General features: G+C 31.3%; 1 protein-coding gene across 1 annotated transcript in view; it reads left to right on the top strand.

Annotated features, from left to right (window-relative positions):
* Positions 1 to 5,239: 5,239 nt before the first annotated feature.
* The window catches only part of LOC127720795 (uncharacterized), a 35,140-nt gene continuing 25,653 nt past the window's right edge, over positions 5,240 to 14,726 (top strand). Inside the window, exon 1 of the mRNA XM_052227547.1 lies at positions 5,240 to 5,296. Within this exon, the coding sequence (XP_052083507.1) occupies positions 5,245 to 5,296 (52 nt within the window). The 5' untranslated portion in view covers positions 5,240 to 5,244. The remainder of the gene's footprint in view (positions 5,297 to 14,726) is intronic.

The following is a 14,726-nucleotide window of genomic DNA, read 5'->3' as shown; positions in this document are numbered from 1 at the left end:
GTCGTCGTCGTCGTCGTCGTCGTCGTCCGAGGACACATTGGTTTTTCGCACTCTAACTTTAGTTTAAGTGAATGGATCTCTATGAAATTTTACCATAAGGTTCAATACCACAAAAGAAAGGTTGGGATTGATTTTGGGGGTTATGGTACCAACAGTTAAGGAATTAGGGGCCAAAAGGGGCCAAAAATAAGCATTTTTGTAACTTCAGACATAACTTGTGTGTTAGTGTATGGATCTCTCTGGCATTGTACCACAAGGTTCCATATCACAAAAGGGAATGCTTGGATTAATTTTGGGGGTAATTGCCTCAAAATTTTAGGAATTAGGGGCCAAAAAAGGGGCAAAAAACAAGCATTTCCAGTTTCATGACAATAACTTGTGTGTAAGTCCATGGATCTTTCTGAAATTGTACTACAAGGTTCCATATCATAAAGGGAAAGCTGGAATTGAGTTTGGGGGTAATTGCCCAAAACGTTTAGGAATAAGGGGCCAAAATAAGCATTTTTCTAGTTTCCAGACAATAACTTGTGTTCAAGTATATGGATCTCTCTAAAATGGTACTGCAAGGTTCCATATCACAAAGGGAATGCTTGGATTGATTTTGGGGGTAATTGCCTCAAATCTTTAGGAATTAGGGGCCAAAAAAGGGGAAAAAAACAAGCATTTTTCTAGTTTCATGACAATAACTTTTTTTTTCTTTTTTAGCTCACCTGGCCCGAAGCTTTTCTCATCACTTGGCGTCCGTCGTCGTCGTTAACTTTTTATACCCCCCGCAACGAGTTGCGGAGGGTATAATGTTTTTGACCCGTCCGTCCGTCCATTCGTCTGTCCGTCTGTCCGTCCGTCAGTCCATCAGTCCTGTTTCTTGTCATCGCAACTCCTCTCAAACCACACAACAGAATTTCTCGAAACCTTTTTAGATAATAAGGACATACTATGTAGTTGTGCATATCGACAGGAAATTACAATTCAATTTTTTTTCTAGGAGTTACGCCCCTTTGAACTTATTTACTTTAATGTAGTACTGCAACCTTTTGTCATCGCAACTCCTCTCAAACCACACAACAGAATTTCATGAAACCTTTTCAGATAATAAGGACATACTACGTAGATGTGCATATCTACAGGAAATTACGATTCAATTTTTTTTCAGGAGTTACGCCCCTTTGAACTTATTTGCCCAATATAATACTGCAACCTTTTGTCATCGCAACTCCTCTCAAACCACACAACAGAATTTCATGAAACCTTTTCAGATAATAAGGACATACTACGTAGATGTGTATATCGACAGGAAATTACGATTCAAATTTTTTTCCAGGAGTTACGCCCCTTTGAACTTATTTGCCCAATGTACTACTGCAACCTTTTGTCATCGCAACTCCTCTCAAACCACACAACAGAATTTCATGAAACTGTAGATAATAAGGACATACTATGTAGATGTGCATATTGACAGGAAATTATGATTCATTTTTTTTTTCTGATACAATTTTTTTTTCTTACACTTATTTTATTTCTCCAATGACAATGTGGGGACGTGGGGTATGTGAGCGCGCTCACTAAGGTTCTTTAATTACATTTTGAACTTCTTCTAGAGAACCACTGAATGGAATTAAACCAAACATGGCATGAATGTTCCTTATGAGGTGTTGACCAAGTGTTGTTACTTTGATGCTGATCCATTATCCAAGATGGCCGCCAGCAGGGGACTTAGTTTAACATAGGACCCTATGGGAAATACATACAAATGTCTTCTTTTAGAGAACCACTGAATTGAATGAAACCAAACATGGCATGAATGTTCCTAATGAGGTGCTGACCGAGTGTTGTTACTTTGAAGCCGATCCTTAATCCAAGTTGGCCGCCAGTGGGGGACTTAGTTTAACAAAGGACCCTATGGGAAATACATACAAAAGTCTTCTTTTAGAGAACCACTGAATGGAATGAAACCAAACATGGCATGAATGTTCCTTATGAGGTGCTGACCAAGTGTTGTTACTATGAAGTCGATCCATAATCCAAGATGGCTGCCTGAAGGGGACTTAGTTTAACATTGGACCCTATGGGAAATACATACAAATGTCTTCTTTTAGAGAACCACCGAATGGAATGAAACCAAACATGGCATGAATGTTTCTTATGAGGTGCTGACCGAGTGTTGTTACTTTGACGCCTATCCATAATCCAAGATGGCTGCCTGAAGGGGACTTAGTTTAACATGGGATCCTATGAGAAATACATACAAATGTCTTCTTTTAGAGTACCACTGAATGGAATGAAACCAAACATGGCATGAATGTTCCTTATGAGGTGCTGACTGAGTGTTGTTACTTTGAAGCTGATCCATAATCCAAGATGGCCGCCAGCAGGGGACTTAGTTTAACATAGGACCTATGGGAAATACATACAAATGTCTTCTTTTAGAGAACCACTGAATTAAATGAAACCAAACATGACATGAATGTTCCTTATGAGGTGCTGACCAAGTGTTGTTACTTTGAAGCTGATCCATCATCCAAGATGGCCTACAGCGGGGGACTAAGTTTAACATAGGAGCCTATGTGAAATACATACAAATGTCTTCTTTTAGAGAACCACTGAATGCAATGAAACCAAACATGGCATGAATGTTCATTACGAGGTGCTGACCAAGTGTTGTTACTATGAAGCCGATCCATAATCTAAGATGGCTGCCAGCGGAGGACTTAGTTTAACAAAGGACCCTATGAGAAACACATACAAATGTTTTCTTTTAGAGAACCATTGAATGGAATGAAACCAAACGTGGCATGCATGTTACTCTTGAGGTGCTGACCAAGTGTTGTTACTTTGAAGCTGATCCTTCCATCCACGATGGCCGCCAGATGGGGACAATGTTTAACAAAGGACCCTATGGACAATACATACAAATGTCTTCTTTTAGAGAACCACATACTGAATGGATTGAAACCAAACATGGCATGAATGTTCCTTATGAGGTGCTGACTAAGTTTTGTTACTTTGAAGCTGATCCTTCATCCATGATGGCCGCCAATGGGGGGATTTCCTTTAACATAAGACCCTATGGGAAATACATACAAATGCTTCTTCTAGAGGTGCACTGAATGGAATGAAACCAAAACATGGCATTAATGTTTCTTATGAGGTGCTGATGAAGTGTTGCTACTTTGTTGCCGATTTACTGTTCAAGATGGCCACCAGGATTTTTTATTAAATTACAGGACCAATATTAAACCAAATTTGGCCTCACTCATTATTAGGGTATCTGTTATGATTTTAATCTATTTTTACATGATTTCCAAAACCAAAGTAGAATCAGGTGAGCGACACAGGCTCTTGAGAGCCTCTAGTTTTCTTTAAAATTTTCTATTTTAAATTGGTTATTTGTGATTTATATATAAAAGCAAATAATAATGATATGGTTTGAATAGGTAAATTAAAAATTTTTAAGTTCTTAGACCACATTCATTCTGTGTCAGAAACCTATGCTGTGTCAAATATTTAATCACAATCCAAATTCAGGTCTGTATCAAGCTTGAATGTTGTGTCCATACTTGCTCCAACTGTTCAGGGTTCGACCTCTGCAGTCGTATCAAGCTGCGCCCAGCGGAGCATGTTATTAAAATTGGAGTTATCTTCCTTTGTCCATGATTATAGTTGAATCAACTACAATCAATGCGTTAAACAATGCAATGTTTAATTTTGCCTTCCACTGATAAATTAAAGCAATTTTTACCCTTCATTTCTAAAAATATTTTAAAGTCTTCTTTGAAAATTGTAGTTATCTTTCTTTGTGCATAATGGTAGTTGAATCAACTACAACCAATGCTTTATACAATGCAATATTCAATTTTACTTCCTACTGATAAATTAAAGCAATCTTTACCATTCAGTGCTTACAAGCACTTTGATTACCGTTTTTAGGGTTATGCCCCTTTACAAATGAAAAAATTGCTGAATTTTTCGTTTCCGTTCTCTAACTTGAGTTTGTCTTAACTAAATGTAATTTCTAAAAATATCAATGTCATTATTCAAGTAATTTTTAAAATTGGAGTTATCTTCCTTTGTCTAATATTATAGTTGAATCAACTACAATCAATGCTTTATACAATGCAATGTTTAATTTTGCCTTCCATGATAAAACACAGATCAAGTTGAATTTGGGTAGTGTCACTTTAACCATTATTGAGTTATGCCCTTTATAAATTGAAAGATTGCAAAATTTTTTATTCTGTAACTTAAATTTGCCCCAACCAAACATTATGAAACCTATACACAATATTCATTACCACAAAACTAAGATCAAGTACACATTTTTTGTTTCCGTTTTCTAACTTTAGTTTGCCTCCACCAAATGTTATGAAACTTATACACAATGCTTATTACTACATAATACAGATTAAGTACGAAATTTGGTGGCGTCACTTTTACCATTCTTGAGTTATGTCACTTTATAAACATAAAAATTGCTGAATTTTTCGTTTCCGTTCTCTAACTTTCATTTGTCTGAACCAAATGTTATAAAACTTATACACAACTGTTCTACATGTTCTAGAGTTATGCGTGTTTACAAAAAGAAAAATTGCTGAATTTTTAGTTTCTGTTCTCTTCTTAAGTTAGCCTCAACCAAATTTTATGAGACTTACACACAATGCTTATTACCACAAAACTCAGATCAAGTTCAAATTTGGGTAGCGTCACTTTTACCGTTCTTCAGTTATGTCCCTTTATAACTATATGATATGCAAGTGGGGGCATCATCTGTGTCCACATGTGGACACAATCCACATTTATTTTCTTTGTGCTTGAAGATATTGATTTGATATTTGGTGTATTGTTTTATCATGACAAGTTACAGATCAAGTTCGAATTTTGTTCTGGTCTGATGATTTTGTGCAGAGTTATGATCCTTGGACTTGGAAATTCACTCAAACAATCAGTTTTCATCACTTTTTTGTCATGCTTGAAGATATTGACTTGATATTTGTTAAAAAGTTTACACCATGACAAGTTATAGATCATTATAGAGAATTTTTAACCTGTAGGGGACTGAATTGCAATGCAATGAATGAATGTTTGGCACATGTGATTTACTCATAACCAATCTTTCCTGTTTGGTAACCAGTACTTAACACTTATTTATTAGGTCAAGTGTCTTACATTGTCTTGCATTGTATATACATATTAATTTCAATTTATGTAAATTATTGTTTTTATTTTTCAGATAAATCATTGAAGAACATGGCTAGTAGACCTCTTAAAACATCAGAGTATCACTTTGAAGCTGGCCATGGTAAAGTTGATATTTTACTTTAAATAGCTTCACTATTGTACATGCAAGCAGAAGTCTTTAACTGTTGTCAAGGTTGGCTCAATGGAAAGCCTTTCTTAAAACAACATATTGTTGATAACTTCAGACATATTTATTTCATAAATGTGTAAGTGAAATTTCACAGTATTGAAATTTTTTTTTGTCTCGCCTATGATGAAAGTCGCAGAATATGAGACAGGGATTACTATCTGTCCATAGCGTAGGCTATTTGTATAAAGCTTTCTATTTCAGAAGGTAGAATACATGAATGCTTCATACCTTGAATGCAGATACCTTACATTACAAATTTTCCTTCTGTCATATGTCCATTGTCCTTAAGTAACCTAATTTTCATGGGTCAGCAACTGTTTGAAATTTTTGTCATGTGAATTTCTCACAAATTAATTATGACATGTATTAGTAATAGGATAACTATATTTGTTATGGGTTCCTTGCAAAGTCTCCATGTCCCTCAGACATGATTCACCTGACCTCTAAGCATAAGGTCTAAAAATGTGGTGTATGGAAGATAATAGAATGATTGTAAGGGATAGATGTCAGTCTGGCAGGTTTCTTCTGACCTTGATCTCATATTCATGGTTCATTGGTCAATGTTAATTTTTTGTGTTATGGTCTGTTTGATGTATGGAATGATTGTAAGGTGTACCTGTCTGTCTGGCAGGTATCATTTGTCCTTGACCTCATTTTCATGGTTCATTAGTCCATGTTATGGTTCTGAAGTTTGGTCCCCTTCTTAGATCTATACTGTAAGTTATAGGTCAACTATATTATGTGTATAGATTGATTGTAAGGTTTACATGTTTTTCCGGCAGGATTCATTTGACCTTGACTTCATTTGCATGGTTCATTGGTTGATGTTTAGTTTCCATGTTAAGTCTGTATCTTTAATATTATAAGCAGTATACATGTAGGTAAACTATATTTGGTGCATGGAATTATTGTAAGGTGTACATATCTGTCTGGCATATATGTATGTATGTTTGAAGATCCCACTTTGAATGGAGCACCCCTCAATTACATTTGACCATGACCTCATTATCATAGTTCAATGGTCATTTTTAAGTTTTTCTCAATGTATGTAGGCGACAAAGGCTATTGGTTTTAGCTGAAACGCAGAGAGATTGTAAAATGCAAGCTGCCTAACATATCAATTCACAAGTTACGGTTCACTATCGAAACTTTGTCTTCATATTTTAGGTAACTTTACAGACAAATTATGAAAATTGAGGTCTTGTATATTTATGTTGGGTCATAATTTAAAAATAGGAGAAAATATCCATTCTTTAAAAGCATTAAAACTCGCTACTTTTCTTGTTCTGAAGTAATTTCTTCTTATGCCTCCTTTTTTTCTGTACTAGTTTTTTATATCCAGTTTTAATTTACGCTGATGACTAACATTTCTTAATGATTGGAGAACAGTTCAAATCCCAACATATCATAATACAAATTCTGCAGACAGGTGCAATGATTACAATTGCATAAACAAATGGATTTCAAAATTACCTGTGACTACCAAATTTAACAACTCTCTCCACTTCAGCTTGTACTTATATCCAGTATCACCTCCCATACTGTGTTCCTGGTTAAGTCTGTTTCTTGGAAAATATAAGCAATAGGTTAACTATTGGTTCAAGGAATAATTGTAAGGTGTACATGTCTGCCTGTCTGTCATGTATCATCTGACCTTAATTGACCTTGTGTGTTTAGTTTTGTTTCTTAGAACTGTAAGCGAAATGTTAACTATATTTGGTACTGTGGATTCATTATTATTCGTTGGATACCCATTTGCGTGGATTTTGTGGTTACCTGGGAACCAAGAATTCCAATGTAAAACGAATTACAAATATTCTATAAGAATGTATGCAGAATTTGGCAAAATCACAAAATCAAATATCCACGAAAATGCCAGTTTTCCTCAATCTGCGAAAATTGGTATCCATGAAAATAAATGAATCCACAGTATATGGAAATATTGTAAGGTGTACATTTCAGTCTGCCAAGGTACTAGTATTTCTTATCTTGACCTTATGCAAGCATGGCCAGTTAAGCAGGCAAGCGTGTGCACTCCTATTTTATAAAGACAGTGAAATAAGTTTTTTGTTTTATCTAAAAGTGTTAAATAGACAGAAATTGTGAGCACTAAGATGATCAACAATTAAAGATCTACAAACAGGTCACCATTACTGAAATCATCTATGACAGAAGCTATAAACAGCTATTACATGTATTATGCTCACCAATACAACATTTCCAAAAAATGCATAGAAAAGAAATCTTTAACATATTTAATGGACTCTTTATTGAAGTTGTTGCCTTGAAATTTTTTTTTTTTTGACTTTGCCTTTTATCTTGAAAATAAAAAATAAATAGAGAGAAACTTTGATGAGCAATGATCATCAGTTAGACAAGATCTAGGAAAAGTTGAACAAAACTAAATGTCAGTTATTTATAGGTGTAATATTTGCCCTTGAATGATTTTTTATGCCCCCGCCGTAGCGGAGGGGACATTAAGTTTTACCCTTGATTGTCTGTACGTAGGTACGTACGTACTTACACATTTTTCCATGTTTAGCAAAATTCTGTAAATTCAGGACTTTTTCATACATTTATTATCTCCATTGTTGAACAATGGAAATACAGTACTTGCAACCTTAGGCGTTACTGTTTTAGCGATCAATGAGCAGTCATCGATTAGTCACCGATCAGTCAAGTTCGCGTCAAACTCACGTCACCAATCCGTCAGACTTACAGTAAAAGTATTTGACTGATCGGACGGATCGGACGGATAGGACCGATCGACCTTTCTGACGGATTGAACTCTACTACGTCACATGATAATCTAATACAAATTACGAAATCTTAGTTTCGTTTCATTTAATTAAAATGGCGACATGGAAAGACGAAACATTCAAGTACTAATGATCAACATCTTTTTTTATTAATTATTTAGCACAGTTTTAAGAATTTAAAAAGAAAAGAAATATGCATATAAAACTAAATTTAAATATTACTATTAAAGAATGGCCATTTTCGTTTTAATTTAGGTTATATTTTTTCAAACCCGGACATTTATAAAACGGTGTTGATCGCGATTTTCAGTGATTTTATTATTTCCCGAAATTGCTCTTGAAAATAAAATGAAATGGTCCGAGTACACAGTTATTTCGTAGTGCATTTCTTTTAGACAATAAATGAAAATTAAAAAAATCCCACCTGCGCTTTCTCAATAATATTTTTACAGCGTGTTGTACTACTTTTGGGACAAATTATATCAAAATTATAGAAAACTTCATCGGCTCTAACTCAAAATATGGACAATTTCATGCTAAGGGGGTCTTCAAATCTTTTGACAGCCTCCGAAGTGCTAATTTTTAACATTTTTCAGCTGGACCAAATCACTACTTTACTTTAAAATTCATGACCAAAATTTTTTTACAGTGTCATTTCACCCCCCTACTTACTATTTGAGTCATAAAACATGGAGAAATAAATTCGGAAGGGGTATAAAAAAAATCGACAAGTAACACACTGTCCACACTAGGGACTATATTTGTGGACAACGAAAATCAAAGGACGATAACTGTGTACCCGGACCTAATAGGGTAGAAAAAGTTGACCAATCTTAATGAAACTTGGTATGACCAAAGCTTATTAAATTATAAGACTGCTTACAAAGTTTCATGGCAATAGGGTATACATTATAGACAATATGACTAATTCTATATTCAACTTTGAGTGTTAAATTTAGACGTTAAAATTGAAAATTTTCAACTATCAACATTTGGGGCTTAAAAAATTTAAATATTGCAAAAAAATACTTTTGAAATGCCTTAATATATAATATATTATGTATTAAAAGCAATTGAGTACTCATTTGATTTATCAGACTTATTATAATTATTAAAAAGTCAAATTTATATGAGCCTGTGGCTAAAAATGGAGGTTTTCCAATGAAGGGGGGCCTTACATGAAGATGTAATATTTTCCAGCAATTTTAAATTTGTAAAGCTTTTTGGTTATAAATAATCCTTACATATGTATTTAATGTACTTTAAATGGAAAGAAAACTTACAAATAACATATCACATTAGTTTAAAAGGGTCTTAGGCCAAGTAAGACTGAAAATAATTTAGGGTCAATTTAGGCCGTATCACATATTTACATTTAAAAATGCATATTGAAGCTATATGAAATAAAATTTTGTGTCTTTTCTATCATTTCTATACTCAGGTGACATGATACAATAAATCTGAGCACAAAAAGACTCTTGCATTCAACTTTTTTTGCAGACAGTATGGTCTGATACAAAGATTTTTCACTTTTTAGTGAAAAACATGCATGCAATTTTAGTCTCAACAGGCTTATATTTGAACCAATTGCTATCCTACAGAAGAAAAGAAAGATATTATGTGACATAAAACAGGCACAAAAGACATTGTTAAGTGCTTTTTATACAAATTTAGTGAGGTCTTTATAATGGACTTCAACTTTCATGTTCCAAGCTCCTCACATTTAACTTGATCCAAACAGGGCGTTAGACGAGGACCATATATACAACACATTTTGCACATATTGTCTGAGATAATCTTCTTTTCTGTAGATTCAGAGTTCACAAATGAGTAATACAACTGGATTGAAGCATAGAAACACAAATATTGACACATAAAAACCTGTCAGATAGAAAGTCAGAATGCCACTTATGCATCAAAATTGAAAAAGCTACGAAATGCTTATTTTGACCATAAAATGCCAAAATTGGTCATTTTTGCAGAAATTCTATCAAATAAAAGTTTGAATCCTTTAGTTTTATGCTATTTGATAAATTGACACCATCAAATCATTCAGGGAAGTTGCCAAAGTACAGATTCTATATTTCCAGATTTCACCTCTTAGGTCCGAGTACACAGTTATTTCGTAGTGCATTTCTTTTAGACAATAAATGAAAATTAAAAAAATCCCACCTGCGCTTTCTCAATAATATTTTTACAGCGTGTTGTACTACTTTTGGGACAAATTATATCAAAATTATAGAAAACTTCATCGGCTCTAACTCAAAATATGGACAATTTCATGCTAAGGGGGTCTTCAAATCTTTTGACAGCCTCCGAAGTGCTAATTTTTAACATTTTTCAGCTGGACCAAATCACTACTTTACTTTAAAATTCATGACCAAAATTTTTTTACAGTGTCATTTCACCCCCCTACTTACTATTTGAGTCATAAAACATGGAGAAATAAATTCGGAAGGGGTATAAAAAAAATCGACAAGTAACACACTGTCCACACTAGGGACTATATTTGTGGACAACGAAAATCAAAGGACGATAACTGTGTACCCGGACCAAATGATCATTTATTGCAAATTTCGAAGTATTATTTTTAAATATTTTTAAGTATTTTATCCTTATAATCTTAAAATTCTTTAAACAAACTTATCTCGAGGCCATTAAAATAACAAATCACAAATAAAAATAAAAATGCTGCAAATTCTCTTAAAAATAGAAAATATTGGTAATTTTAAACAACGAGAACAACATTATAGTATATTTTTTCTGATAGTCTTTTAACTTAATAAAAAATAATCAATCCTAAGCTATAAAAAGTACAAAAATCCAATGACGGTCAATAATTTCCATTCAAATAAAGGAATTATTGCATTCTATTTCAACAAAAACAAAAGTTTATGCATATCTATCCTTCTTTATTCACATTTTATTAAAAATTACTTATCTAAAGGCATTTATAATGACTGATAGCAATTGCATTGCACTATTTCTGATATAAAAGAAGAAATATTTATATTTTTATGCAATGTGAATATTAAATTTAGTATCTGATCCCTTAAGTTCAACATATTTTATGAAATGCAACCAATCCTGATGTACAAAAGGTACTGAAATCAAATGGTGATTCATTATTTCTATCAAAATGAATATTATTGCATTCATTTTCAACACCAACAAAAGTTTAAGCCTTATTCTACTTACAATATTAAAATTCTTATAAAGAAAATAATCTTGAAGCCTTTGAAATAACTAGTTACAAATAACATTCCATTATTTTTTAACAAAACAAGAGAAACTGGTAATTTTAAACAATGCGAACAACATTTAAGGATATTTTCTATGATCTTCTTTTACTTTTATGAAAAAACAACCAATACTAAACTATGAAAAGTACAAACATCTAATGACAGTCCATAATTTCCATTCAATAAAGAAATTATTGCATTCTTGTTCAACAAAAACAAAAGTTTATGCATATTTATCCTTCATTTATTCACATTTTATTAAAAAATACTTATATAAAGGCATTTATAACGACTGATAGCAATTGACGTTGCATTATTTCTAATATAAAAGAAGAAATATTTGTATTTTTTAGCAATGCGAACATTACATTTATAATCTTTTCCCTTAAATTCAACATATTTTATGAAATACAACAAATCCTGAACCATAAAAAGTAAAAAAAACTATAGGCGTTCAATAATTTCCATTAAAAAAGAGAAATTATTGAATTCTTATTTAAAAAAAAAAAAGTTTATGTATATTTATCCTTAAATTATTCATATCTTATATAAAAGTACTTATCTGAATGCATTACTTATGACTGATTGCAATTGACGTTGAATTATTTCTGATATAAAAGAAGAAATATTTGCATTTTTAAGAAACGCTAACACAAATTTAGTATCTTTTCCCTGAAATTCAGCATATTTTATGAAAAAAAACCAATCCTGATGTACAAAAAGAACCAAAATCAAATGACGGTTCATAATTTCTATCAAAATAAAGAAATTATTGCATTCTTATCTAACAAAAACAAAAGTTTATGCATATTTATCCTTCAATGATTCACATGTTATACAAAATTACTTATCTAAAGGCATTTATAATGACTGATTGCAATTGAAGTTGCATTATTTCTGATATAAAAGAAGAAATATCTGCATATTTAAGCAATGCGAACAAAAATTTAGTATCTTTTCCATGAAATTCAGCTTATTTTATGAAAAACAACCAATCCTGATGTACAAAATGTACCGAATCAAATGACGGTTCATAATATCTATCAATATAAAGAAATTATTGCATTCGTATTAAACACAAAACAAAAGTTTAAGTATTATTCTCCTTACATTACCAAAATTCTTACAAAAAAAATCTTATTGGAAGACTTTGAAATTACAAGTTACATATAACATTGCATTATTTTTTATCAAAAGAAGAAAAATTGGTAATTTTAATCAATGTGAACAACATTTTAGTATATTTTCTCAGATATTATTTTGTTTTATAAAAAACAACCAATCCTAAACCATAAAAAGTACAAAAAGCCATAGGCACTCAATAATTTTAATTGAAAAAGAGGAATTTTGAATTTTTATCAAACAAAAACAAAAGTTTATGTATATTTATCAGTAAATTATTCATAATTTATACAAAAGAACTTATCTGAATGCATTAATTATGACTGATTGCAATTGGCGTTGAATTATTTCTGATACAAAAGAAGACATATTTACATTTTCAAGCAACACGAACAAAAATTTAGTATCTTTTCCCTGAAATTCAGAATATTTTATGAAAAACAACCCATCCTGATGTACAAAAAGAACCAAAATCAAATTACGGTTCATAATTTCTATCAAAATAAAGAAATTATTGCATTCTTATCTAACAAAAACAAAAGTTTATGCATATTTATCCTTCAATGATTCACATTTTATACAAAATTACTTATCTAAAGGCATTTATAATGACTGATTGCAATTGACGTTGCATTTTTTCTGATATGAAAAAAGAAATATTTGTATTTTTAAGCAACGCGAACACAAATTTAGTATCTTTTCCTTGAAATTCAGCATATTTTATGAAAAACAACCAATCCTGATGTACAAAAAGTACCTAAATCAAATGACGGTTCATAATTTCTGTCAAAATAAAGAAATCATTTAATTTGTATTGAACACAAAACAAAAGTTTAAGTAAAATTCTCCTTACATTATCAAAATTCTTACAAAAAAAATCTTATTGGAGAACTTTGAAATAATTAGTTACAAATAACATTGCATTATTTCTTATCAAAAGAAGAAAAATTGGTAATTTTAAACAATGCGAACAATATTTTAGTATATTTTCTCAGATATTATTTTGATTTTATAAAAAACAACCAATCCTGAACCATAAAAAGTACAAAAACCATAGGCGTTTCAATAATTTCCATTAAAAAAGAGAAATTATTGAAGTCTTATCTAACAAAAACAATAGTTTATGTATATTTATCCTTAAATTATTCTTATCTTATACAAAGTACTTATCTGAATGCATTAACTATGACTGATTGCAATTGAAGTTGCATTATTTCTGATATAAAAGAAGAAATATTTGCATATTTAAGCAACATGAACAAAAATTTAGTATCTTTTCCCTGAAATTCAGCATATTTTATGAAAAACAACCAATCCTGATGTACAAAATGTACCGAAATCAAATGACGGTTCATAATATCTATCAAAATAAAGAAATTATTTAATTTGTATTCAACACAAAACAAAAGTTTAAGTAAAATTCTCCTTACATTATCAAAATTCTTACAAAAAAAATCTTATTGGAGAACTTTGAAACTGAGACTACTATGTGTTATAGTAGTCTCAGTTTGAAATAACTAGCTACAAATAACATTGCATTATGTTTTATCAAAAGAAGAAAAATTGGTAATTTTAAACAATGCAAACAATATTTTAGTATATTTTCTCAGATATTATTTTGATTTTATAAAAAACAACCAATCCTGAACCATAATAAGTACAAAAAACCATAGGCGTTCCAATAACCTCCATTAAAAAAGAGAAATTATTGAATTCTTATTTAATAAAAACAAAAAAGTATGTATATTTATCCTTAAATTATTCATATCTTATACAAAATTAATTATCTGAATGCATTAATTATGACTGATTGCAATTGACCTGCATTATTTCTGATATAAAAGAAGAAATATTTGCATTTTTAAGCAACTTGAACAAAAATTTAGTATCTTTTCCTGAAATTCAGCATATTTTATGAAAAACGACCAATCCTGATGTACAAAAAGTACAAAATAATGAAATGATTGCATCTTTAATCAACACAAATTAAAGTTTAAGTATTTTAATACTTATTTTTTTTAAATTCTATCAAAGAAACTTTTCTTGAGGCCTTTCAAATAACTAATCAGAAATAACATTGCATTATATGTTATAAGAAGAAGAAATATTGGTAATCTAGAACAAAAATTAAAACAACACTCTAAATTAATTAATCCAAACAAAGCTGTATGTATCTTAACTGTTCTACTATTTTTATTTTTATCATCTAACGACAACAAATAGAGTACTTATTTTAAA

The sequence above is a fragment of the Mytilus californianus genome, unplaced genomic scaffold (genome assembly GCF_021869535.1).
Source record: "Mytilus californianus isolate M0D057914Y unplaced genomic scaffold, xbMytCali1.0.p SCAF_11, whole genome shotgun sequence".
Lineage (NCBI taxonomy): Eukaryota > Metazoa > Mollusca > Bivalvia > Mytilida > Mytilidae > Mytilus > Mytilus californianus.
Note: the sequence above shows the minus strand (reverse complement) of the source record. Positions and strands in the feature narration are given on the sequence as shown.